At 37.1% G+C, this 27,746-nt stretch overlaps 1 protein-coding gene across 3 annotated transcripts in view; it reads left to right on the plus strand.

Annotated features, from left to right (window-relative positions):
* Positions 1-27,746, plus strand: part of VIRMA (vir like m6A methyltransferase associated) — a 73,154-nt gene that overhangs the window by 29,666 nt on the left and 15,742 nt on the right. For all 3 annotated transcript variants that reach the window (XM_047783596.1, XM_047783599.1, XM_047783597.1), the window contains 9 exons: positions 2,888-3,379; positions 4,391-4,545; positions 7,139-7,221; positions 10,270-10,363; positions 10,507-11,051; positions 11,580-11,815; positions 12,293-12,545; positions 15,426-15,643; positions 23,215-23,347. In XM_047783596.1, the coding sequence (XP_047639552.1) occupies positions 2,888-3,379; positions 4,391-4,545; positions 7,139-7,221; positions 10,270-10,363; positions 10,507-11,051; positions 11,580-11,815; positions 12,293-12,545; positions 15,426-15,643; positions 23,215-23,347 (2,209 nt within the window). The remainder of the gene's footprint in view (positions 1-2,887; positions 3,380-4,390; positions 4,546-7,138; positions 7,222-10,269; positions 10,364-10,506; positions 11,052-11,579; positions 11,816-12,292; positions 12,546-15,425; positions 15,644-23,214; positions 23,348-27,746) is intronic.

The raw sequence follows: 27,746 nt of genomic DNA on the forward strand, positions 1-27,746 counted from the left end.
ATGAGTACTTGCCATTCTAAAATCTTTATCTATCCATTCCTGTTTTTAGCTGAAACTATCAGATCTTAGTCTTAGTTTGAGTTTTTACAAAACTGTAAGAGGATAATTGCTAGAGCAAGGTCTGGTAGGGGATGAGATCAAAAGTACAAGTGTAGGGTTTGTCTTTGAGTAGGGTACTTATGAGTGTGCAAATATAGATATCTTTGGAATGTGGAGACAGTAGAGGAGACAATGCTTTTTTTTTTCCCCCCTCCTTTTTAGGGCTGCACCTGCAGTATATGGAAGTTCCCAGGCTAGAGGGTGAATCAGAGCTGCACAGCTGAGGCCTCTGCCACAGCAGCAGAGGATCTGAGCCGCATCTTCGACCTACGCCAAAGCTTGCAGCAGCACCAGAATTTTAACCCGCTGAGTGAGGCCAGCAATCAAACCTGCATCCTCACAGAGTCAATGTTGGGTCCTTAACCCTCTGAGCCACAACGGGAATTCATCATATCTTTAATAAGTAGGAAGTGAAGTCATGCACTGAGGATGACTGAATGTAGGGAAAGAGATGATGCTCTCAAAGTTTTAGTCATTGATGGAAAACTAGTAATTAATGGCCTACTAAATATTGTTTTTTCCCCTCGTAGTTGGAGGAGGTACATTTGATATTAGGCTTTAGGAAATAAAGGGCTTTAATTGCTGTGCTAAGGAATTTTGATTTTGTTTTTAGAATGTTGTAAGTTCTTGGATATTTTGGAGTAGCAAATCTGATATCAAAGCAGTGTTCTAAGATTATATTATAATTACAAGATTATTGTGATAGAAGAGAAATGGGAGTTATTAGGTAGATGAGCATGTCTGAATATTCTAGGTATTAGGTGTTGTGCTAAGTACTTGGCCTAATAATGTGGCACTTTTCAGAGAATGGGAAGACAGACAGATATTGTGCTAATATTGAGAGTTTGTGCGAGAGCATTACTAGGACTTGGCAACTGAGTTTAGTAAGATATAGGAAGGACCTAAAGATACTTTGAGGTTTCTAGCTAGAGTGGCTATTGAAACTGTGATTTTTATGGACAGAAACTGGTATATTAGGAAGGAGAGTGAATTTTGAAAGAAGAAAATATTTTGAAAAGATTAGTTTGAAGTGATGGCATTGCTCTAGTGTTCCATGTTGGCATCTCCAAGATAACACCCTAGATTTGCTAGGCAGACTCGTAGGACTCAATGCTGTACTCACGACTATGATTTATTACATCAAAAGGATACTAAACATGATCAGCAAAGGGAAGAGGTACATGAGAAGAAGCCTGGGGAAATGCAGAGTCCTTTCCTAGTTTAGGCACACAGAAACCACATAAGTCGCCTAGCAACAATTTGTGACAACACGTGTGACATGTTGCTTTCTGAGGAAGCTCATTAGCTTCTCAGCATCCAAGCTTATAATTGGGGGATAGCCAGTAGGTACCTAGTACCTAGCATGTACCAGAAATCCAGAGTCCCAGAAGGAAAGGAGGTGTTTGGTGTAAAGCATATTGTTTTCATAAACAGTTTGGATGCATTGAGTATTCTTATCCGTTGGTGGTTGGGAACCTTCCCTTAATCCAAGTCCCCAGAGGCCAGCCAAGGGCCAGCCTTGCAAGCAAGCCTTTCTAAGAAAGAATAAGCGTTATGGAGTTCCCGTCGTGGCGCAGTGGTTAACGAATCCGACTAGGAACCATGAGGTTGCAGATTCGGTCCCTGCCCTTGCTCAGTGGGTTAACGATCCGGCGTTGCCATGAGCTGTGGTGTAGGTTGCAGACGCGGCTCGGATCCCGCGTTGCTGTGGCTCTGGCGTAGGCCGGTGGCTACAGCTCCGATTCAACCCCTAGCCTGGGAACCTCCATATGCCGTGGCAGCGGCCCAAGAAATAGCAACAACAACAACAACAACAACAACAAAAAGACAAAAGACAAAAAGACAAAAAAAAAAAAAGAATAAGCGTTCTGAGGTCTGCCATGTTAACTATTTTCTGAATACTCCATTAGGTGGCTAAGAGTACTGTTAGGGCGTAATAATGTTTGCCTTTGTGATAAGAAGTTACTGGGGGTGTTTATTATCGTAATGTAGAAGCCTGAGTTTAAGCAGAAATATGATTGAAGGGGCAGTTTTATGCTGTGTGATTGCAACTATATGATACTCTGAAAAGGCAAAACTCTGGAGGCAGTGAAAAGATCAGTGATTGCCAGGGCTGGGGAGGGAGGGAGGGATGAATAGATTGAATGCAAAATATTATTAGGACAATGAAAATACTCCATATCAGTAGCAGTTTTGTCTATTTAGGCGAGTTAGGTAAATTTTTACTTTTTCTACTAAAATCACATATATTAAAAAATGACTCTTGGATTTGATAGAAGTATTTAGTATTAAATACTAAAAGTTGATAATTTGACTTTTTTCCCCCTAGAGGTACTAATTGAGATACATGGCCTATAGTAAATCTGAATATACTACACGTGTTTTATAGTAGATGTACTATATTCTTCCTAGATATACGAATTCAGATATATGTATATGCCGTGAGTTGAATAGGTCTGTGGTTAAAAAGGAGTATCTGATAAGTGGCCAGGAATGAAAGCCTAGGATTTAAAGTCAAGGTGGACTCTGAAAAGAGAAAACTTGTCCACAGTTAGTTACTTATTGAACATCTTTTGAATGCTAGGAAAAAGCCTTACAGAACTTTTACTTTTGTTTGGCCCAGTGGAGAGAGATTTGCTACTTACATTATGTTTTTTGTTAAAGCAGTAAATTGTTGAGGATAAGAATTATGGCTGTAAAAATTTTTACCTCTCTTCCTGCCTAATGAATATGGAGTAAATGAAGAATGTTTTGCACTGACTTAACATATATCTTACTTCTTCTACAGGTATCTTCATAGTCATCACTTCTTGGAGCTGGTTACCTTGCTTCTGTCAATTCCAGTAACAAGTGCTCACCCTGGTGTGCTGCAAGCCACAAAAGATGTTTTGAAGTTTCTTGCACAGTCTCAAAAGGGTCTTCTTTTTTTTATGTCAGAATATGAAGCAACAAATTTGTTGATCCGAGCTCTCTGTCACCTTTATGATCAAGATGAAGAGGAAGGTCTCCAATCTGATGGTGTTATTGATGATGCATTTGCTTTGTGGCTACAGGACTCAACACAAACATTGCAGTGTATTACAGAACTGTTCAGCCATTTTCAGCGTTGCACAGCCAGTGAAGAAACTGACCATTCAGATCTCTTGGGAACTCTTCACAATCTTTACTTGATTACTTTTAATCCTGTGGGAAGATCAGCTGTTGGTCATGTTTTCAGTCTTGAGAAAAACCTGCAAAGTCTTATAACTCTAATGGAGTACTATTCCAAAGAAGCCCTAGGGTAATTTTATCCTTAACTCCTTAAATTTTCAATTTTATTGGAAGACTACATCACGAATGGGCTAATGTCTTGAAAGAATGTGTTGTTTTGAAAATAAAAACTATAATTTTTTGACATATAACGTGTTAATTAAGGGTTAGAATGACAGGAACCTTAAAATATAAGATGTGGGTGTAGAGAAATGAAATAGCAGCTTCTTCCAGCTTCCCCATGGTGTTGACAAAGATTCTAACTGTAGTACTCCTGCGTATTGGTGTGGAGGTGAATCCTAAGGCATGGGAATATGCATGGACCTTAAGAGTAAGGAGGACTGTCTTGCTGTTTTTTGCCCTCACCTTCTAAACTATTCATGGTTCTCTGATTTCAGAAGTGTTTTGACTGGATGAGAGAGATTGAGATGAGCAGTTTTCAAGACTTTGCCCTGTAGGGCAGAGGTTTTTAGTGTATGAGAAGAGAAGCATGCTCTTCCTGGTTCATGCCATACAAAGTAGTGGCATCCTTCACATCAGGGTCTTGACATCTCTCCTTGAGTGACAGGTCTTTTTGAGGGGGCCTATAAAAGGCAAACAACAGTGGCTTCAGTGCCTGTCTGTATCTTAACAGTCCTATAGTGTAAGTCTGAGTAATGATGGTGGCAGGTTGATTCATCACACTTGTTCCCATTTATCCAGAGTGAACAAACATTTTAAAGATCAGTGAACTGTGCTTCCTAATCTTTCATCGCTAATGAAGTACAGTTGTTAATATTTCATTGTTCTTCTAATCTTATTTCTTAACAGAATTTCACTTTCCATTGTGATGCATGTGCTTTGTTATTATACACTTAAAATTAGTGGTTTCAGGTGAATTGGAGGTGGAATTTTAAAATGCGATTTCCTGTTTTTAGGAAGTTAGTCATGTTTCATTGTAAAATTCCTTAGTCTTTTTAAAACCAAGTAGGAAAAAGTGTTTAAAATTGTTCCTAAGAAATTATTTTCGTACCCCAAATTTAAAAACCTTATTTTGTTTCAGTGATTCCAAGTCTAAGAAGTCAGTAGCTTATAATTATGCATGCATACTTATTTTGGTGGTGGTTCAGTCTTCCAGTGATGTCCAAATGCTAGAACAGCATGCAGCATCTCTCTTGAAGCTTTGTAAAGCAGATGAAAATAATGCTAAATTGCAAGGTATGGTACTTGAAGTTATTTTAAGCTTTTATGATATATGAAAGAAAAAAAGCCTTTGAATATCTGTAGTTAGTACTTTATCATGTTTTGATGATATACCTATAATACTCTGTTTTTGGCTTCCTGAAAACAAAATACTATTTATAGAGGTATTTTATATGGTGTTTTTTTGTTGTTTGTTTGGTTTTTTTTGGAGGGGGCTGAGCCTGTGGCATGTAGAAATTCCTGGGCCAGGGATCAAACAGCAGTGACCTGAGCCACAGCAGTAACAAAACGGGATTCTCAACCACTAAGTCACCAGGCAACTCCTATATGGTGTTTTTAAAAAGATTTTAAGGAAATTGTTTCAAGTTATTTTTTCTGGAAAGTCATGGAAATTTATGGGTGGTTGAAGTTCAAAGTAGAAGTAAGGATGAACTCAGAAGTTCAGTTTTGTGTATAATTTGCATGTGTGTGTGTGTATTCTATATATATATTTCTCAGTACAACACTGTTCCAAATAAGTACATCTTAAAAATCCATTTGTGTTTAATATGTGTGCTATTCTCAAAAGTGAAGAATGGTAAGTATGAACATTATTTTCTAAATGTTATGTTGAATGAAGTTTATGGCTGGCCTTAGTATGTGGGCAATCTTGAAAAGTTTAAGGTATTTAATTACAATTTTTTATTATTTTATTTTCATTCCTGGCTTTCTGACTTCTGCCAAGCAGAATATTTGATAACATTGAGCAAATGTTATAACTAGTATATGACTTCTTTTCTTTTTAATGCTAGATTTTATGTATGATGCCACCAGTAGAAGTTAGATAGTAAACTCGACTTAGCAAATTGAAAATACTTCCCCTGAAATATGTCTTTATAAAAGAAGGGTATGCAGCATTTTCAAAGGTATTATTACCGCTTTACTACATATTCTAGGTGATGGGTACACTCATATTTCTTTTATTATTCCTTATATCTTTCATTTGAGCAATATACTATATATATATGAGTTGATTTAAAAATATATAGGAAAGGAGTTCCCGTCGTGGCTCAGTGGTTAACGAATCTGACTAGGAACCATGAGGCCGCGGGTTCGATCCCTGGCCTTGCTCATTGGGTTAAGGTTCTGGCGTTGCCGTGAGCAGACGCGGCTTGGATCTGGCATTGCTGTGACTCTGGTGTAGGCTGGCAGCTTCAGCTCTGATTCAACCCCTAGCCTGGGAACCTCCATATGCCGTGGGTGCGGTCCTAGAAAAAGACGAAAAAAAAATATATATGTATGTGTATATATATACATACACACATATATATATATGAAAAATGCTCAGATGTAAACAGTTGTAATCCTCATGGAGTAACGTAGAACCACGGAGAGATGGCTACTATTTTCAGTTTCCTTCAGTCATTCCTGTAAAGTATCTAGAACTGTTATATCATGTATTAAGTACATTAGAATACTTTTTTAGGAGTTCCTAAAGAACTCAGCAGTAAAGAACCTGATTAGTATCCATAAGGATGAGGGTTTCAGTTCCTGGTCTAGCTCAGTAGGTTAAGGTCCAGTGTTGTCGTGAGCTGTGGTGTAGGTTGCAGGTATGTCTTGGATCCCCAGTTCCTGTGGCTGTGGTGTTGGCTGGCAGCTGCAGTTCCAATTTGACTGCTAACCTAGCTTGGGAACTTCCATATGCTGCAGGTGCGGCCCTAAAAACCCCCCAAAAAACTTTAAAAATATTTACGGTCATAGAGTATAGGTTTTGTGGCATAGCTTCTAGGAGAGTTTTGAATTTAGCTCAGTAAGTGGTATATATTTCATGTGTTTGTTTTATAAACAAAGTTTGCTATTATTATTTTGGGGTCGATAGTGATTAATTTTACAAAGGCAAACTAGGAAATTGACAGAATTTAAAATTCATGTTAAGGAAAAAGGCACCCAACATATATCTCTTCATGAGTTTGATCCTGTTAGAAATTAATACATTTTGTGTATGCTTTTGGGGGTGTATGGGAATCAATAGCAGCATTAGGTGAATAAACACTATGTTAATAGTTTATGAGCAATCAAGTTTACAAAAATTTTTAATGTTTTAAGCTGATTGCTTAAAAAAAATTCAATTTAATTAGATCGTCTTCTTTAATCATGTTTTCAGAAACCAAATAACCAAGAGTGGTCACCTCTTATTTCTAAACCAGTATAGTAGGATGTTTTATGTTTCATTTTTAAACCTGTTTGAAGAATGAAACATGAAGTTCTGCAGTGACAGAGTGGGTTAAGAATCTGAATGAGCAGCTCACGTCACTGCTGAGGTGCAAGTTCAATTCCTAGCCTGGTGTATTGGGTTAAAGGATCCATTGTTGCCGCAACTGCAGCAAAGGTTGCAGGTGTGGTTTGGATTCAGTCCCTGGTCTGGGAACATCCATGTGCTGTGGGTGTGGCCAATAAAATTAAAAAAAAAAAAGAATGAGGCATAAGTTCATCCATGTCTAAAATTTAGATTATTGAAATGAATATTGATCTGGTAATGTTTTTCTCTGGAAAATGCCTTTGCTTCCTTTGTTATGAAGGCTTTTATTTTAAAATATTATATTGTGAACTTATTCTTTTTGTTTTTAAGAACTTGGCAAGTGGCTTGAACCTCTGAAAAACCTTAGATTTGAAATTAACTGCATCCCAAACCTAATTGAATATGTTAAACAGGTAAGTAAAACTTAAAAGTGCCTTGATTTTTGTAGAACTGTGTGGTAGTACATAGTAATACTGTATTAAGTCACCTGTATAGAAAATGCAGTTAAGGAGTTCCCTCGGTGGCTTAGCAGGTTAAGGATCTGGGGTTGTCACTGCTGTGGCTTGAGTTGTGGCTGTGGCGTGGGTTTGATCCTTGGTCCCAGAATTTCCAATGCCGATGGTGCAGCCAAAAAAAAAAAAAAAAAGTAGGTAATGCATTTAAGTGCATTTGGTTGATTTAATAGTCTGGTGGGTACAGATTGGTACTGGATATAGATGGGTGTGTAATCGTATGTATACATAAGTACAGATGCACATAATCGTACTGCTTTCTACTACCAGATTCCTATTTTTTCCCCTCTTAAATAGAAATAATATTATCTACTGTTTTGATACATTTGTGGAAGTGTTTTAAAGCTAAATGTTATGATAATGTAACATAATCTTGGTGAAAAATAATTTCCCTTGAAATTTTTAGATCAAGTTTGATAGTCAATTTCTGATAATTGCAGTGGGGGCTGTTTCTGTTTGTTAATTTGGGATGGTCAAATCTGCAATTGAGATAATTTATGGAAGTTGAAAATCATAAAGTTTATAATATTGCAGTTCAGAAATTCACTTATAATTCATAATGAAAAAGTTCATTAAAGTCATTGAATCATTAGCTTTAGAAGTTTAACGTTTTCTTTGCTCCTTATTTGATCCAATGTGTATCATAGGAAGAAGGGCCTCTAAAGGTGCTTATAGATACATAAAAAGTTTTAAATGAGGGGCAGAATGGACCTTGAATTATCTCCTTTTTCATTTAACAGATGAGCTGTATGTATTGTATATATGTGTGCGTCTGTGTGTGTGTTTAAACCATTTTGGTCTTGGAGCTATAGTGTATGTGATTGGAGGAATGTGTGTATATTATCTAATCTGTTGCTATTTTTACCCACCAACAAAAGGGCTGTTTGGGTTTATCTGCTTCAGATTTCTCTTTTCTTAACTTGTCTGCCCTTCTCTTTTTCCTACATCTCCCCTAAGAGTACTTTTGCCTCCTATAGTGCCATCATATTCTTCTGTTCTTTATGCCTCAAATGATATCTAGAGTTTTTCCTTATATTCAGTCTTTTATTTAGCAGAAGTACGTTTAGATGAACAGGTATTTAGGGTATTTGTGCATGGTGAGAATATATAAAATATACAATAAATATTAGATGGCTTAGATAAAAGTTCTAACCAATTAAAAAATTCAGTTCTAGAAATTTGAATTACATGCTGTAATTAAGAGTTTCAATTTTTATATAAATCCTTGTCTAATTAATTATGGTTATTACAAGTGGCTTACATTCTAAGATGTACTAAAAACAAGGTGATCTAAGACTGAAATTCTCTCTGTGGCTCCATGCTGCCTTACATAATTTGTGGAATTATTGAAAGGCAGCAAGAAGAAATTAGAAGAAGAGCTAACCAAAGGTGGGAAGCGTATGAAGGAAATAATTTTCTTATTTTTAGATTTCCCCTTTGAGTTTGAGAAGCTGAAATAGGAACTTTTGTTTTTGTCCTTTTGCCACACCCTTGGCATGTAGAAGTTCCTAGGCCAGGGATAGAACCCTTGCCACAGCAGTGACAATGCCAGATCCTTAACCAGCTAGGCCACCAGGGGCCTCCCTGAAATAGTAACTTTTTCCCCCTTCATTTCTTTATTATTATTATTATTTTTTTAAAATTTTTTATTTTTTGTCTTTTTGCTATTTCTTGGGCCGCTCCCGTGGCATAAGGAGGTTCCCAGGCTAGGGGTCTAATCGGAGCCGTAGCCACCGGCCTACGCCAGAGCCACAGCAACGCGGGATTCGAGCCGCGTCTGCAACCTACACCACAGCTCACGGCAACGCCGGATCGTTCACCCACTGAGCAAGGGCAGGGATGGAACCTGCAACCTCATGGTTCCTAGTCGGATTCGTTAACCACTGCGCCATGACGGGAACTCCTTATTATTATTTTTTAGTTAAAGTATAGTTATTTACAATGTTGTGCCATTTTCAACTGTACAACAGTGTATCAGTCATATATATATTTTTTTCTCATACTGTCTTCCATCATGTTGAAACAGTAACATTTTAAAATGCTATTTCTAAATTTTTATAACCATCTATATGCTACTCCATGGAAACTACAAAAATAAAGGAACTTAAGCATAAGTATTTGTTACTTGGAGACATAGCATGGGCAGGTTCTGAGGATATAGGCAACTATACTTCTTTTTCCTTTAGCCATGCCCAAAATGGCCATCATAACTAGATTCCTTTGGTATCTGCATTTTTTCAAAATTACGTTATATAGAGTTAAAACATTCCCTGATGCTTCCTCAGTTTTGAAAGAAATTTAGTACTCACAAGGCTTTGTAAAATCAAGTCATTGCTTCATTTTTGGGAAAGAGGATGTGTAGAAAGGGTATCTAAAAAGAAGCTATTTTAAATTCTTAACACACAAAGTTTCATAGATACCTGTATGCAACTTTGTTTTAGTCAATACTTTTTAATAAACTCACCTTTGTAGTTACTCATTTTATATACATAATATCATATATGGTACATATATGCCAAAGCTCAGATAACCTTTATAAAGCTTATTAGCCTTCTTCATGTTTTAAATTTATTTAAGAAGTTTAACATGATGTGAATACTTAACTTGAAATTCTTTTTTTTTTTTTTATGGCCACGCCTGTGCCACATAGGAAGTTCCTGGGCTAAGGGTTGAATCTGAGCTGCAGCTACTGGCCACAGCCACAGTCACAGCAACGCCAGATCCGAGCTGCCTCTCCAACCTACACTGCAGCTGACAGCAACACCACAGATCCTTTAAGCCACTGAGCAAGGCCAGGGATCAAACCCACATCCTCATGGATACCAGTTGGGTTCTTAACCCACTGAGCCACAATGAGAACTCCCAAAATTCATATTTTTAAATAATTGCCTTCTCTGGGTCTGTTAGGTACCAAGAAGTTAAATTTCCTGTTCATTTTTATTTTTAAAGAATATTGATAACTTGATGACCCCAGAAGGAGTTGGCCTTACCACTGCCTTGCGTGTTCTCTGTAATGTGGCATGCCCACCACCCCCTGTTGAAGGTAATGTGGCTACTATACTTAAAAACTGCTAATTTTTAAACATAGTATTAATATCATTTATTAAATAAAACATTCAAAAATCTTAACCAGTGATTATTAACATGTAAGTAATTAAATTTTTTTTCTCCCTTATTTATATAAAGGTCAACAGAAAGACCTGAAATGGAATCTTGCTGTTATTCAGCTTTTTTCTGCTGAAGGAATGGACACCTTTATTCGGGTGCTGCAAAAATTGAACAGTATTCTGACTCAGCCTTGGAGGCTCCATGTCAACATGGGGACTACCCTTCACAGAGTTACTACTATTTCAATGGCTCGCTGCACACTCACTCTTCTTAAAACTATGTTAACGGAACTCCTGAGAGGTGGATCCTTTGAGTTTAAGGACATGCGTGTTCCTTCAGCACTTGTGACTTTACACATGCTCCTGTGCTCTATCCCTCTCTCAGGTCGTTTGGATAGTGATGAACAGAAAATTCAGAATGATATCATTGATATCTTACTGACTTTTACTCAAGGAGTTAATGAAAAGCTCACAATCTCAGAAGAGACTCTGGCCAACAATACTTGGTCTTTAATGTTAAAAGAAGTGCTTTCTTCCATCTTGAAGGTTCCTGAAGGATTTTTTTCTGGACTCATACTCCTTTCAGAGCTGCTGCCTCTACCATTGCCCATGCAAACAACTCAGGTATCACTTCATATAACATGCATCTTATAAGTGACTGCAGTAAATAACTCTTTTTAAAAAGCCAGTGATTTTGTTAAAAAACAAACAAAAACAACCCTCATCTCCTTCCCCTAAGAAAGACATAAAATAATTGGATGAGGGTGAGATAAAACTGAAGCAAGTTGGTCATTAAGGAAATATGGGAGTAACATTTTAAATAAATTTTTGTTAATGTGAATTTTATTATGCTGTTGTGTATACTTGTACTTTTGTTATTTAAAAATCCTTCCCTCCTTATCATGTGTTAGACTTTGCCATTAACTAGGTTACTTCACCAACGGACTCTGCTCTACTGACTGCTAACCTGAGAACAATAATTTTTTAGATGCACTGACTTCATGCAAATGTTTAATTGTGTAACAGAAAATTAAATGTTTTAAGCATGCAGTAAAGATGTTCTTTTCATAACAGTTCTTCCCGAACAGTTTTTGTGACTGTAAATAAATATTTAAAAAATCTACGTACACACACATTATACTTTTTTAACAGGTTATTGAGCCACATGATATATCAGTGGCACTCAACACCAGAAAATTGTGGAGCATGCACCTTCATGTTCAAGCAAAGTTGCTCCAAGAAATAGTTCGCTCTTTCTCTGGCACAACCTGCCAGCCCATTCAACATATGTTACGGCGTATTTGTGTTCAATTGTGTGACCTTGCCTCACCAACTGCACTTCTGATTATGAGAACTGTGTTGGATTTGATTGTAGAAGACTTGCAAAGGTATTTTCATTTTGCATTAAAATTTTTTTCTTCAAGTTATTTTTGACACATACATTTTTTTAAACTTAGAATTTGGAAACCAGGGTTTAAAATGCTCAGATAATATGTGTACATATAAATATACACGTATACATATATGCCCACACAGACACACATGTGTATATGAATATGTATAGATAAATTTTAAATAGAAAGTTTATTTCATTATTTTATGTGCAAGATACCTTGAAGTGTTTCAAGATTTTGGCCGTTTGAAAGGTGGACTATGAAGTACTCTGATTTAAGAAAATATGTTATCGAAAATCTGAATTTACAAAATTTTATAGTAATTGTAAAATTCCAGAGAAATTGTCATATGCAAAGAATGAAATGTTTTATACAAGATTTGTATAAGCTGATACGTATTGAAAAACAAATTATGAAATAATGCCTTAAAATCAAGAATATTGTTTACTAAATGTGTTGATTTTATTTCAGCACTTCAGAAGATAAAGAGAAACAGTATACTAGCCAAACCACCAGGTTGCTTGCTCTTCTTGATGCTCTGGCTTCACACAAAGCTTGTAAATTAGCTATTTTGCATCTAATTAATGGAACTATTAAAGGTGATGAAAGATATGCAGAGATATTCCAGGACCTGTTGGCTTTGGTGCGGTCTCCTGGAGACAGTGTTGTTCGCCAACAGTGTGTTGAATATATCACATCCATTTTGCAGTCTCTCTGTGATCAGGTATTTATAGTTATTTTATAAATTCTTTGTGTGTATATGTTTTTTTAAAAAGCTTCTTTTGATGTAAGTCTTGGCTGTTAACAAAGAGATCTCACCTATCTCATTACTCTTATTCTTGTTTAGGGAGATAAATTTGACCAGTGAACCAACAATAAAATGATTTGTTGCTACATAACTTTCTTTGAGTTTGTACTTCCCAGGTTTCTCTGAAGAGCTTTTTTCATTTTATGAGATTGTGTCTTTGGATATTTGCTTTATGTGCTCCTGTATTCTTTGGGGTTGCTTATGTCTAGTATGTTCATTTTCCTTCCGGTTATATTATACACCCATTCATTCTTGAATATTGTAGTTTTGTGATTGGTTGAATTACTATATTCTCTTGTTAGGAGAACTTTTGCCGGCATCTCAGGCTACTACAGTTTTAGTAGTTTTAGACTACTGTGATGTTGACTGACAGTTTATAGTAGTTTTTCTTCCTGCTGTCTATATTATTGACTTCCACTTTATAATTTTATGAATTAATGAGAATTGTTTTTAACTGGTTTTTTCTTTTTTTTCTTTTTTTTTTTTTTGGTCTTTTTAGGGCTACACCCTCGGCATATGGAAGTTCCCAAGCTAGGGGTCTAATCGGAGCTGTAGCCACCAGCCTATGCCTCAGCCAGATCCGAGCTGCATCTGCGATCTACACCACAGCTCACGGCAACGCTGGATCCTTAACCCACTGAGTGAGGCCAGGGATCGAACCTGCAACCTTACGGTTCCTAGTTGGATTCCTTTCCTCTGCGCCACAATGGCAACTCCTGTTTTTAACTTCTAAAGCCCATTGTTATTGGGATCGTTAGAGATGTCTATGCCTAATGGCATTTTAGCTTGTTAGAATGCTCCTGCTATCTAATCAGTCAGATATAATTTTCTTTCAGACAGAATATTTGTAGTAGGATCCCATGTTGGAAGATTACTTTTTTCTACCTTTTCTACCTCTATAATTGAGTTTGGTTGCATTTAACACTCAAGTCAAGGAACATTTTGGGAGTGACTTGTTTTCACAAAAAGGTGATCTGGTAGAACATAGTTTTGGACTTGGTAAAAAGGCTGTTTTAAGTCATTATACCTCAAAATGTCCGGTCAACTGGTGTTTATTTTATAGTTCATGTTGGGTTGTATGACTATGCTGAGTAACACGTCAGCATCCTAGCTGCCGTCACCATATAAACCTCATTCTTGGCCTCACCTTATTATATTTCCCTTCTACTCAAGTTTTATTTTGTAGTTCTGACCCACATTGTACACTGGTTTCCAGTATGTTGAAGTGATTTAAAGTGATAATACATACTTAAAAAACTGTAAAATTTATTTTACTTCTATAAAAAGAGTAGTAGGAATTTTTAGCTATTGTTAGATAAACTTGCTAACATTGAAAAACTTGAATTTTAAATGTATATTAAAAACTAGAGGAAGAGGCTGTAAATACACAAATATGACCAAGTATTAATATGTTTGTTATACAAAGAGCTTATCCAGGTTGATAAATAATAGATAAGTGGGGAAAAAATGAACAATTTGGAAGAGGTGGAGCTGGTAAACATGGAAGGAAATAGGTCAGTTTCAGTACCGTCAAATAAATGCCAGTGAAAGAAACTACCATTTTTATCTACTACACTTGAAAAATTCAAAGAAAGAGGGATGGAAGGAAAAGAGGAAAGAAAGAAGACTCAATGAAAACAATACTTGGGCTGGCAAAGATATACTCTTGTACATTTGGGTTGTTGTGTAAGTCAGTGTAAAACTTTCAGAAAGTAGTTTGACAGGCAGTCTCCAAATCAATAAAGGCACGAATATCTAGTGAAAAAAACTAGAGGAAGATATTTTGTTGGAAGACCGCACCTAAATGTTTTTTTGCTCCATCCATTTCTTTTTCTGATGTTTAAATTAAAAAATGGACATACTTATTAAAATTTATTTCTCTGGTTTTTCATAAATTAAAAAATATTCAAATGAATGAGTACTTCAGTAATTTACAGTATTTTAATACCAAGAGTACTAACCTAACCTTTTTTTTTTTTTTTGTCTTTTTAGCACTGCACTTATGGCATATGGAAGTTCCCAGGCTAGCGGTTGAATTAGAGCTGTAGCTGCTGGCCTACACCAAGGCCACAGCAACTCCAGATCCGAGCCAGATCTGTGACCTACACCACAGCTCACTACAATGCTAGATTCTTAACTCACCAAGTGAGGCCAGGAAGTGAACCTGTGTCCTTACAGATGCTAGTCTGGTTCATTATCACTGAGCCATGACGGGAATTATAAAAACTACATTTAGTGTAATTCAGAAGGAAAATTTTCTTTTTTTTTGTCTTTTGTCTTTTTAGGGCTGCACCTGCGGCATATGGAGGTTCCCAGGCTAGGGGTCTAATTGGAGCTACACTGGTCTGCCCATGCCACAGCCACAGCAACACCAGACCCAAGATGTGTCTGTGACCTGAACCACAGCTCACAGCAGCGCTGAATCCTTAACCCACTGAGCAAGGCCAGGGATTGTACCCATAACCTCCTGGTTCCTAGTTGGATTCCTTTCTGCTGTGCCATGATGGGAACTCGCAGAAGGAAAAATTTTTAACGAGATGTTCTTTTAAAGTGAAAATATTGTGAAGCAAAATATTTGTCTTTATTTCTTTAGGTGTGTGTCCTTGTATTAACCTTTATGGAAGGGCAAAACAACTCCTTTGTACTTAATGTGTTTGAATCTATGTTTGGGATGGTACAGTAACTAATATTTTGATAATTATTAAGTATTAATATATTTCTGAAGTAAAAACACTAAGTGATAGTTATAATTATTTAAAAAAATTGTTTTTTCCCAACTTCCCTCCTCCCTCACAGGACATTGCACTAATTTTGCCAAACTCTTCTGAAGGTTCTATTTCTGAACTGGAGCAGCTCTCCAATTCTCTACCAAACAAAGAATTGATGGCCTCAATCTGTGACTGTCTCCTGGCTGTGCTAGCTAACTCTGAGAGCAGTTACAACTGTTTACTGACATGTGTGAGAACAATGATGTTTCTTGCAGAGCATGATTATGGATTATTTCATTTAAAAAGGTAATGCTTTGTCTAATTTAATATACTCGTATTAATTCATAGCTGTTGTTGAATATTGAAGGTGTGATTTCTCTCACATGGAGAAGATTTGTATTTATGGAAAAGATTTATTAGCAATGAAATATACTAGTAAAATCTTTAGGGCTGAAAATATAAATCAAGTAGATAAATATATTACTGTGGGCATCTTACAGTATTTAAGAAAGAAATCATATTGTTCCAGGGTTGCTAATTCATGCTCTAAGATTTTTTTTTGTTGGCATATTCACCTGTAGTTCTTCAAAGATGATGGTAATGTGATTTTTGTGGACCCTAAAGCTAGAAGTGCTGATTCTGTGTTTTTTATTCTCTAGAGTAATGGCTGAGATGAAATAAATATGAAATGATGTAAATCTCATGCTGCTCAGTCTCTCAAGTGTAATTTCTGTTCTGGCCTCTGTGTCCATGCCCCCATCTTTTTCTTCACTAGGGAGATAGCTGGTGGTAGTTGATTGATTTCCTTGGGAATTTGTAGAAGTCTGTAGTAGTATGAGATAGAAAGGATTAGGAAACATATTTGTGCCTCTCATTGATTCTTGTAACATTGGATGAAAACTTAGGTTCTAAGTACTGTGTTTGATACCGGCCCCTACTTTCTCCACCTCCTTAGCCTGTCTCTTCTCCAGTGTTCTCTTTCTCAGTTGGTGGCACCTGCTGCATATCTATGTTCTTCCCCCACCATCTCCCATTCCCTCACCAGAGTCCCTAAGTTTTACTTTTTTTTTTTTTTTGGTCTTTTTGCTATTTCTTTGGGCCGCTCCCTCGGCATATGGAGGTTCCCAGGCTAGGGGTTGAATCGGAGCTGTAGCCTCTAGCCTACGCCAGAGCCACAGCAACACCAGATCCGAGCCGCGTCTGCAACCTACACCACAGCTCACGGCAACGCCGGATCGTCAACCCACTGAGCAAGGGCAGGGACCGAACCCGCAGCCTCGTGGTTCCTAGTCAGATTTGTTAACCACTGCGCCACGACGGGAACTCCCCCTAAGTTTTACTTTTTGAGTGTCCTTTTTCCTGTTGCCTGGGTATTAACTGTATATCTTTTTAAACTCACCTTAGACACTGCACATCCAAAGCTTGCCTTGGTTTCTCCATTCTTAACTGGGTTAGCTGCTCTCAGAAGTATAAGATGCATACCTCTGTCATCTGTGATGTTGCTGGTTCTACTAGATTCATTTTTTTTTTCATCCTAAGTCACTGTAACCTATTCCCTTTTCTCTCCTTAGTTCTAGCATTGATCTTTCTGCTAAGTAAGTGCCAAGTAATCCATATATTTATTTGACATCTCTGCTTAGTTATCTAGTGGGCATCCAAACTGAACTAAAGCAGAGCTCTTGATATTCTTAATTCAAACATGTTTCTGTCTTGCTCATCCTGGTAAATGTTAAACTCCAAATTCTTGATTCTTCTCTTTTCCTCACTCCCAGCATTCAATCCTTCAATAAGTCCAGGGCATTATGTCTCTAAAATACATCCGAAATCTGAGCACCTTTTCTCCACTTCCATAGTTACAATTTCTGTCCAGTCTACTGTCTTTTCTTATCATGACCCATCTTCTCTTTTACTTCCACTATTGTCCTGGTAAAATATGTTTTATGTCTCTCTCTCTCTTTTTTTATTTTGTCTTTTTGGGGCTGCACCTGTGCCATATGGAAGTTCCCAGGCTAGGGGTCAAATCAGAGCTGCAGCTGCCAGCCTATACCACAGCCACAGCAACATAGATTCCCAGCTACATCTGCAACCTATGCTGCAGCTTGTGCCTGTGCAGATCCTTAACCCACTAGCGAGGCCAGGGATCAAACCTGCATCCTCATGGATACCCGTCAGGTTCTTAACCTGCTGAGCCACAACAGGAGGCCTCCATAAAATACATTTTCTTAGCACTCAGACAGATCTTTTTAAACTTAAGGCAAGATACATGTCACTGTTTCAGTTAAATCCTTCTGATGACCTCCTGTTGCACTGCAAATAAAATTCAAACTATAATGGTCTTTAAGGTTTTATGTAATCTAACCCTTTCTCATCTCTTGACATCTCATAGCTCTTTTAGCCTCAGTTTTGCTCCCTCTTCAGACCTCCCCCCCCACAAACTGCTTTTCCTCTAGTTCTTCTAGGGCTTGTTACTTCCTCACTTCACTCAGGTATCTGTATTTTTCCTGTCTAAATGTCTGTCTATGGAGTTCCCTGGTTGTTAAGCAGGTTAAGGGTCTGGGGGGTGTTACTGCTGTGGCTTGGGTCACTGTCATTGTGCAGGTTTGATCCCTGGTCTGGGGAACTTCCCACATTTTTGGTGGAGCCCCAAAAATAAATAAATTCCTCTCTAAAATAACCTATCTTTTGTGCCCCCATTTCTTATTCTCCTTTAAATTTTTCACTGTATTTATACTGTTTGAGATTATATTACATAGGCTTATTACTATTTGGTTGTCTCCTTCATTCGAATATAAGCTACATGAGGACAGGGATAGTTTTCTTGACTATACTGTCCCCAGCACCTAGAAACCTGATTCATAGTAGGTACAATGAATGAATACTAGAGTTGTTTAGTTCACAGATATTTATGGAATGCCCTTTCTCTGGGCCAAGCACTGTTTTAGGTGCTGGAGATGTAATTAAAATTTTAAAAACTAAAAAAAAAAAACCCTCTCTCAGGGAGTTCCCGTTGTGGCTCAGTGGGTTATGAACCTGACTAGTATCCATGAGAATGTGGGTTTAATCCCTGGCCTCACTCATTGGGTTAAGGATCCAGCATTGCCATGAGCTGTGGTCTAGGTTGCAGATGTGGCTTAGATCCCACGTTGCTGTGGCTGTGGTGTAGGCTGGCAGCTGCAGCTCTAATTTGACTCGTAGCCTGGGAACTTCCATGTGCCACAGGTGTGGTCCTAAAATGCAAAACAACAACAAAAAAACCCTCTCCTTGATCCATTCATTCTACTAGAGGTTGACATGATAAACATGTAAATACAATACATAGTATGTTACAGGAAAACATAGGCAGAGGGATAGTGAGTGCCAGAGTGAGGGTGAGAGTTGCCGTTTGAAGTATGGGGAGGTGATCAGGCAGGGAAGTCCTCACTGAGAAAGTGACTGTCCCTTGATGACCGAGGGAGGTGAGTGAAACATGTTAATATCCTAGAGTAGAAGAATTGCAAATAGCATGCCTAACTTGTCTGAGAAATAGCCCTGAGGCCATGGTGACTGCTATTAAAGTGAGTAAACAAGGAGAAAAATAATAGGGCTTAGGGTCTGTAGACAAGGAGAAAAATAATAGGGCATAGGGTCTGAGAAGTTATGGCCGAGTGAGGCAAGGGTAAGTCATCAGGGGCCTTTAGGGTTATTTGTAAGGGCAGTTGGACAGTTTTGAGCCATAGCATAATCTGGCTTTTTTTTGGGGGGGGGGGGGTGTTGATATTTAATTTGAAATTTTTTCTTTTTTTTTCAGTTTTTTATTAAAGTATAGTTCATTTACAGTTTTCTTTCAGTTTCTGCTATACAGCAAAGCGACCTAGTTACCCATACACACACATTCTTCTTTTTTTTTCATTTTCTATCATATTCTAACCCAACGGACTGGATTCACTTCCCTGTGCTGTACATCAGAACCCCGTCACCCATCTGTTCGAAATGAAACAGTCTGCATCTGCCTACCCCAAACTCCCTGTCTGTCCCTCTCTCTCCCCTCCTGCCTCCAGGCAAACTCAAGTCTGCCCTCCATGTCCATCCATGATTTGTTTCTGCTTTGCAGACAGATCATTTGTGCCATATTTTAGACTCTGCTTATAAGTGATATTATATAGTGTTTTATATGAGAATCTCTGGTTCTATCCATGTTGCTGCGAAAGGTTTTTTGTTTTTTTTTTTTTTGTCTTTTTGTCTTTGTTGTTGTTGTTGTTGTTGTTGTTGTTGTTGCTATTTCTTGGGCCGCTGCCACGGCATATGGAGGTTCCCAGGCTAGGGGTTGAATCGGAGCTGTAGCCACCGGCCTACGCCAGAGCCACAGCAATGCAGGATCCGAGCCGCGTCTGCAACCTACACCACAGCTCAGGGCAACGCCGGATCGTTAACCCACTGAGCGAGGGCAGGGACCGAACCCGCAACCTCATGGTTCCTAGTCGGATTCATTAACCACTGCGCCACGACGGGAACTCCTGTTGCTCCAAAAGGTTTTATTCTGTCCCTTTTTATGGCCAAATAATATTCCATTGTATATATATACCACATCTTCTTAATCCATTCATCTGTCAGTGGACATTTGGGTTGTTTCCATGTCTTGACTTGGCTTCTTAAATAAAAGATTATTATATACTTTTCACAAAGTTCTCACAACAACCCTGAAGCAGGTCCCACTCAAAAAAATTTTTTTGAGATAATTTTAGACTTTTAGAAGAATTATAAAGGTAACAGTACAGAGTTCACATATACCCTTCATCCAGCTTACCCTTATGTTATTTTCTTATGTAACCGTAGAATATTTATCAAAACTAAGAAACTAACCTTGGCATAATACTATTAACTAGAATATAGGATTTATTTAGGTTTTACCAATTTTTCCAGTAATGTTCTTTTTCTATTTCAGGATACTTTGCTTTAGTTGTATCCTTTGTCTCCTGTATCCATGTTTTTCATGACTTTGACATTTTTGGAGAATTCTTGTAGGGTGTTCATCAATTTAGCTTGTCTGGTGTTTTCTCATAATTAGATTGAGAATATATTTTATTTAGCCTGGATACTACAGAGGTAATGTGCCTTTCTGAATACACCATATAAGGAAATATATGATGTATTACTGATGATATTAACCTTGATCACTTGACTAAGGTGCTGTCTGCCAGGTTTCTGCACATCTAACTTAACTAATTTTCTGTTTTAATTTTATTTATTGGGGGGGGGGCGGTGCTGCACCAGTGGCACATGGACATGCCCAGGCTAGGGGTCGAGTCGGTGCTGTAACCACTGGCTTACACCATAGCCACAGCAATGCCAGATCCAAGTCTTGTTTGGGACCTACACCCAGAGCTCATGGCAATGCTGGATCCTTAACCCACTGAGCAAAGCCAGGGATTGAACCTGTGTCCTCATGGATATACTCATCAGATTCGTTTCCTCTGAGTCACGATAGGCACTCCAATTTTCTGTTTTTAAATAGTAAACATTTTGAAGAAGAATTTTCTTTGAGCCTGTGTAAATATCCTGTTTCTACTTAAAACTTTTATCCACTTATTTTAGTATCCATCAGGCAATCTTAGCATGTGGCAGTTATTACTGTGGTGTTCTAATAGTGATTTCCTGTTTTTCTCATTCCCTTTTCATTTGTTAATTATCCTTCTTAAGGAAGAATTGATCACTTTCCCCTCATTTATTATTTGGGTATTTATACAGAAGATATTAGGACGTTAGACATATGAGAAGATTCACAGACATTATTTTTTTTTCTGGCATAATAATCTAACACTATTGTTATTTTGTTACTTAGCTTGAGTTACTGATTTTAGTTCCTCTTGTTAGATAGAGCTAGGAAATATATGTGTGTCCTAACTCATGCATACACACATCTACGTTTATTTTTTTGTATCTATTTATCATATATATTTATTTTAAAAAATGAGTCCATTCTGGTACTTTGACTCTAATCCAATATCAGAAAGTTGATTCTAGCTCTCCCCCTTTCTCTATAACCTTGTCAGTATTTTACGATGTACAGTTTTGTGAATTTTGACAAAAGCCTAGAGTCGTGTATCCAGCATTACATTTCCATGTGGAGCCATTTCCATCACCCCAGCAGTCTAGTGTGCCATCCTTTTATAGACAATTTATCTACACGTTAACCAACAAAATGCCATATTTTGGTATTGCCGATTTTTTTTAAATTGTAAACATTCTAAAAGGTACATAGTTTTTGATAGACCATCAAAATAAGGCTTATTCTTAAGGTAGTAAGTAGAAGCTAGTAACTGGTATAGTCCATTTTCTGACCTATCCTTTTTCCATTAATTGTATTATTTTTGTATTTAGTTTCATTCCTATTTGTTGTGCCTTGTCACAAACAAGTCTTATTTTATAAAGTTCTCAAAAGCATGAAACTTATCTTTCTCTCTTTTGTATTGCTTTACCTAAGTCTTATATGATGGCAACTAAGAATCTAGTCACATTTTTTGAATGCAAATACCGCGTGGTTTGCTTTTGGTTTTGTTTTTTTTTACAAGTCTTTTTGTAGACATGTATTTTAATTTGTGAATTTTGGGGAGACACAGTTCAACCCATAACAACATCTTAGCATGTTTGTTTACTGTTAATATTATACTTACTTAATTTTGGCTAATTATGTCACAACTTAAAGGACATAATTGAATATTAGAATTCTTTGGCCTTAAAATTGCCTTTTGAGCAACTAAGAAATATGTAAGTGTATAGGATAATTTTAGCAGGACTGTATATTGTCATGATTTTGAATACCTATCATGATTGTTTTTATGCTGGAATCTTTCTGTATCAGGGCTTGCCAAACTATGGGCCATAGACCATTATCTGGCCTTTATTGTAACATAGCCAGCATTTATGTGTTGTCTCCAGCTTCTTTTCCACTACACCAGCAATTGTGACTAAAACTGCTGTTTTTAAAAGATAGTCTAAGTTGTGTATAACTTGTAAAGTTTAAAATACTTATCAGGCTCTTTACGTATAAAAAGATTGTTGATGTAGCAACATGGATGGACCTAGAGATTATCTTACTAAGTGAAGTAGGTCAAACAGAGAAGGACACATATCATATGATATCACTTATATGTGGAATCTAATTTAAAAAATGATAGAAAAGAACTTATTTACAAAACAGAAACTCACAGATTTTGAAATCAAATTTATGGTTACCAAAGGGGAAATGTTGGGCTGGGGGGTAAATTAGAAGTTGGGTATTAACACATACACACAGCTATATATAAAGCAGATAACTAACAAGGACCTACTGTATAGCACAGGGAAATCTATTCAGTATTCTGTAATAACCTCTATGGGAAAAGAGTCTGAAAAAGAATGACCATATGTGTATGTATAACTGATTCACCTTGCTATACACCTGAAACTATTACATTATAAGTCAACTACAATAAAATTTTGAAAAAATATTTTTTGCTGATCCCTACTCTACCCTTAATTTCTTTGTCAGATTACAATCTAAATAAAGATAATCATTCTTTGCTATGACCTCTTTATGTTGTAAAGGCTTCGGGTTATAAAAAGTGTAAAAAAAGGGAACCTGCAAGTTTCTTTTGCTTAGTTTTATGTCGTTACTATGGGGGGGAGGATTTTTTCATTCATTTCCTTTGAAGGTTATCATTTTTAAAAGGAGATATCAACCATAAAAATTCTTTGTTATGTGGTTCGTGTAACAGATATACCAAAGTACTTTTTTATATTTTTTGAAATGTAAAATTTTAATTTTACTAAATTGTATTCTGTCTGAACTGAGTTCATTTCTTACACTGAATTTATATACTCAGTTTTTAAGAAATTGCCTCTGTTTTCTTTATTTACAGTTCTTTAAGGAAAAACAGTAATGCTCTGCATAGTTTATTGAAACGAGTGGTCAGTACATTTAGTAAAGACACAGGGGAACTAGCGTCTTCATTTTTGGAATTTATGAGACAAATTCTTAATTCTGATACAATGGTAAGTGTATTACATGTATTTAGTATTTCTTAAATTTATAAACTTTTACATATGTTAAAAAAATCACTTGAGTTCAGAAATATCTTGGAATAATGTTTTTTAGAACTTGGAACTTAGAATGCTATTTTTTCTATTTCCTCACCCAAATATAAGTACAGGTTTTTGACTTATAAAAAAAAGATATTTATGAGTAGAATTTATTGAACTCTACTTTATTACATATCATTATTAATTTGTGAATATGCTATGTGTGGCTTTGCATTTTTTTAAGATAGAAAAAAATACTACCTCTAGTACATTCTTTTTTATTTTTATTTTAATGTAATTCTTTGCATTGAATTACCTTGGTAGGGTCGCTTAAAATAGTCAAGTTTTATCAGTCTCTTAATCAAGTATTTACTTACTGTCATTTAGTTGAACATTTGCTGGCCCTGTATTGAGTGTTGTGATTTGGGGTGAATGTAAAGTTTGTTATATTGGAGTATTTGGGATTCGTTACAGACATGAATTAAAGATTTTTTCCCCATCTCCCAAAATCTTATTGTTAAAATCTACTTAAATTTTCTCCCATTAATATTTTCCAAAATCATGATATATATTTTAGATACAATTCTAGAAGCCGAGTAGTAGGTCTGCCTTTATAATGTGTTTGTGGTTTGGAAATTTCTTCCCAGATGGAGCTTAACTGTATACATTAGTATATTAAAAGCTCTGAAAGGTACTGGATAAATAGATACTGAAATCTAATCCAGTTTTGTCCAGATATGTTGCCTGCAAAATTAGTGTGTATGTCTGTATGGCTGTTAACATCATATAGGTTGATATTCTGTTGACATTGGTTTATGAAATTCAGCTCATATTTAAGATTTCTGTTTAGAAAGTTATAGAGGACCTTTTTATTAGTACAGTATTAGTAAAATAAGTGTATGTGATGATTTCATAAGAAAAAAATAAATTTACTGTTTAGTGTATTTCTCTTATGTATATAATTTATATGGAGACTATTTCCTCCAGTAAGCTCTTCTCGGCTGCCTGTTGAGTTTGTAGTTATTGTTGGGTTGACTTTATTGGCAAATTAGTGTTTATTTTGTGTTATATATAGTTTATTAAAGTGATTAAATTTACCAGATGCTTTGATTCTGAAAGACTGGCATACTTAACAGTAGGACTGGAGTTCCCATCAAGGCTCAGCAGTTAACAAACCCAACTAGTATCCATGAGGACATGGGTGTGATCCCTGGCCTTGCTCAGTGGGTTAAGGATCCTGCGTTGCTGTGAGCTGCAGTGTAGGTCAAAGACACAGCTCCGATCCTGTGTTGCTGTGGCTGTGGTAAAGGCTGGTGGCTACAGCTCCAGTTGGACCCCAGCCTAGGAACCTCCATATGCTGTAGGTACGGCCCTAAAAAGTAAAAAAAAAAAAAAAAACCCAAACAAACAAAAAACAGTAGGACTGTAGCTACCCGAAAGAGATTTTAGAGTTTTTTTGCCACACCCACAGCATTCAGAATTTCCTGGGCCAGGGGTCAAAGTTGGACCACAGCTATAACCAGAGCCACAGCAGTGACAACAGTGGATTCTTAACCTACAGAGCCACAAGGGAACTCCAGATTTTAAAGTTATACTTGATGGAAAACTACTTATTAGTTTTATCAGATTCTGTGTGACATGTTGATTTGTTTGACAGATTTTCTTAAACATGTCATTGAGCAGTTCTTAATTAAAAAAAAAAACCCACTAACCAGTGTTCATTCAGAAGCTGTTTAGGATCCTTCTGGGCCTTCAGGACTGCTAATAAATGTTTTTATTCATCCCTGATCAATGCATTTCCTTTTATTGCCTCCTTCATTGAGACAATCAAGGCCATCCTGTTTAATTTCTAAATCCTTTCCTGCTTCCCTAGATTCTTTCCCCGTTCTTTCTTCTCTGTTATTTGTTTCTTTAATCAGAGGAAAACATACCCTACATCACTTCATTTCTATCTATGATGTAGATGGGGGGGTGCTTTCATTGCAGTGTCTTAATATGGGATCTCAGTTCTCAGACCTGGGCAGTAGGAGTGAAGGTGCTGAATCCTAACCACTAGACCACCAGGAAACAGTCTATGATTTAGATCTTTACCCCTTTTAATAACCTGCCTCATTCCTTTTCCCTCTTCTGTGTTTCCCTCTCCTGTCTCTCCTTGCCTTAGGCTAGTCGGTAGAATCTCTGAATATCCAAAAATCAAATACATTACCTTTCCTCATAAACTTGATTCATCTTTTATGTGCCCTGCTTTTTTTTTTGTCTTTTTGCCATTTTCTTGGGCTGCTTCTGTGGCATAAGGAGGTTCCCAGGCTAAGGGTCGAATTGGAGCTGTAGCCACCTGCCTACGCCAGAGCCACAGCAATGCGGGATCCCATCTGTGTCTGCGACCTACACCACAGCTCACGACAATGCCGGATCCTTAACCCACTGAGCAAGGCCAGGGATCAAACCCGCAACCATGGTTCCTAGTCGGATTCATTAACCACTGCGCCACGACGGGAACTCCTATGTGCCCTGCTTTATACCGTTCATCTTCCTTGACCTTCAAGTTAGAAATCATGAATAATCACAGGCTTTCCCCTTTTTCTTCATCATTTTTAGCTGCTCATTCTGTTAGTTTTGTTCACAAACCTTTCATACTTCATTCCTTATTTTGTATTTCACTACTATTGATTTCTCTTTCTTACTCCTTTTTCTTTTTCTTTTTCTTTTTAGCTATTTCTTGGGCCGCTCCCACAGCATATGGAGGTTCCCAGGCTAGGGGTCAAATCAGAGCTGTAGCCACTGGCCTATGCTAGAGCCACAGCAACGCGGGATCCAAGCCACGTCTGCAACCTACACCACAGCTCACGGCAACGCCGGATCGTTAACCCACTGAGCAAGGGCAGGGACCAAACCTGCAACCTCATGGTTTCTAGTCGGATTCGTTAACCACTGCACCACGATGGGAACTCCCTCTTACTCCTTTTTCATAATTTTTTTGGTTATAATCCATATCCCATAAAATTCACCCATCTAAACTGACAATTCAGTGGGTTTTAGTATATTAATAGAATTGTGCAGCCATCACCATGCCACTATCTAATTTCAGAATGTTTTCTTAAGTCCAAAAAAGAAGCTCCGTGCTCATTAACAGTTTATCCTCATTAGGAGTTTCTCCTCATTCCCTCTTTCCCCTAGCTCCTGGTGGCCACTAATCTTTTCTGTCTCTGTGTCCATGTCTGCAAAAAGACTGCTGGGATTTTGCATGGGATTGTATTGAATCTGTAGATCTGTTTTGGCAGTATTACTATCTTTAGTCTTTATAGTTATGGATATGGCATGACTTGCCATTCGTTTATGTTGTCATTAATTTCTTTCTATGCTATTTTGTAATTTTTCAGTATACAGATCTTGTACCCCCTTTGTTAAGTTTATGCCTTTAAATTGGGGATTTTTTAAATGCTGTAGTAAATAAAATTGTTTCTTAATTTCATTTCTGAATGTTCTTTGGTAGTGTTTAGAAATGCAATCAATAAACAGCTTTACTATGTATCTACTAAGATTTTCTGTATCTTCTTGAGTCAGTTTAAATAGTTTGTGTCTTGGAATTCCCCTCATGGCGCAGTGGTTAACGAATCCGACTAGGAACCATGAGGTTGCGGGTTCGATCCCTGCCCTTGCTCAGTGGGTTAATGATCCAGCGTTGCCGTGAGCTGTGGTGTAGGTTGCAGACGCAGCTTGGATCCAGCATTGCTGTGGCTCTGGCATAGGCTGGCAGCTACAGCTCCAGTTGGACCCCTAGCCTGGGAACCTCCATATGCTGCGGGAGCAGCCCAATAAATAGCAAAAAGACCAAAAAAAAAAAATAGTTTGTGTCTTTTTAAGAATTTGTTTCTCTTCATTCAACTGGATTGCTAACTTGATGGCACACAATCGTTCATAATATTTCCTTATAAACTTTTTTTATGTCTGTAAGGTTGTTAGTGATGTCCTTTTTTTGTTCTTAAATTTTGTATTTAAATTATTTTAATAATTTAAATCTGTCCTTTTTTTCTCCCCTTTCGTTACTCCAGCTGGAAGTGTGTCAGTTTTGTTGCTCTTTCCAAATAACGAAATTTTGATTCCTTTGATTTTACTTCTATTTTCTATTCTTATTTCATGTGTTTCTGCTTTAATCTCTGTTGTTTCCTTCTTTTTACTAGCTTTGGAGTTAGTTTACTCTTCTTTTACTAGTTTCTTAAATTGGAAGATTAACTTACTGATTTGAGATTTTTCTTCTTTTGTTTTTTTGGCTGTGCCTGCAGCATGCAGAAGTTCCTGGACCAGGGATTTAAACCCATGTCATAGTAGTGACCTTAGCCATGGAGTGACAGTACTGGATCCTTAATCCACT

This window comes from Phacochoerus africanus, chromosome 6 (genome assembly GCF_016906955.1).
Source record: "Phacochoerus africanus isolate WHEZ1 chromosome 6, ROS_Pafr_v1, whole genome shotgun sequence".
NCBI lineage: Eukaryota > Metazoa > Chordata > Mammalia > Artiodactyla > Suidae > Phacochoerus > Phacochoerus africanus.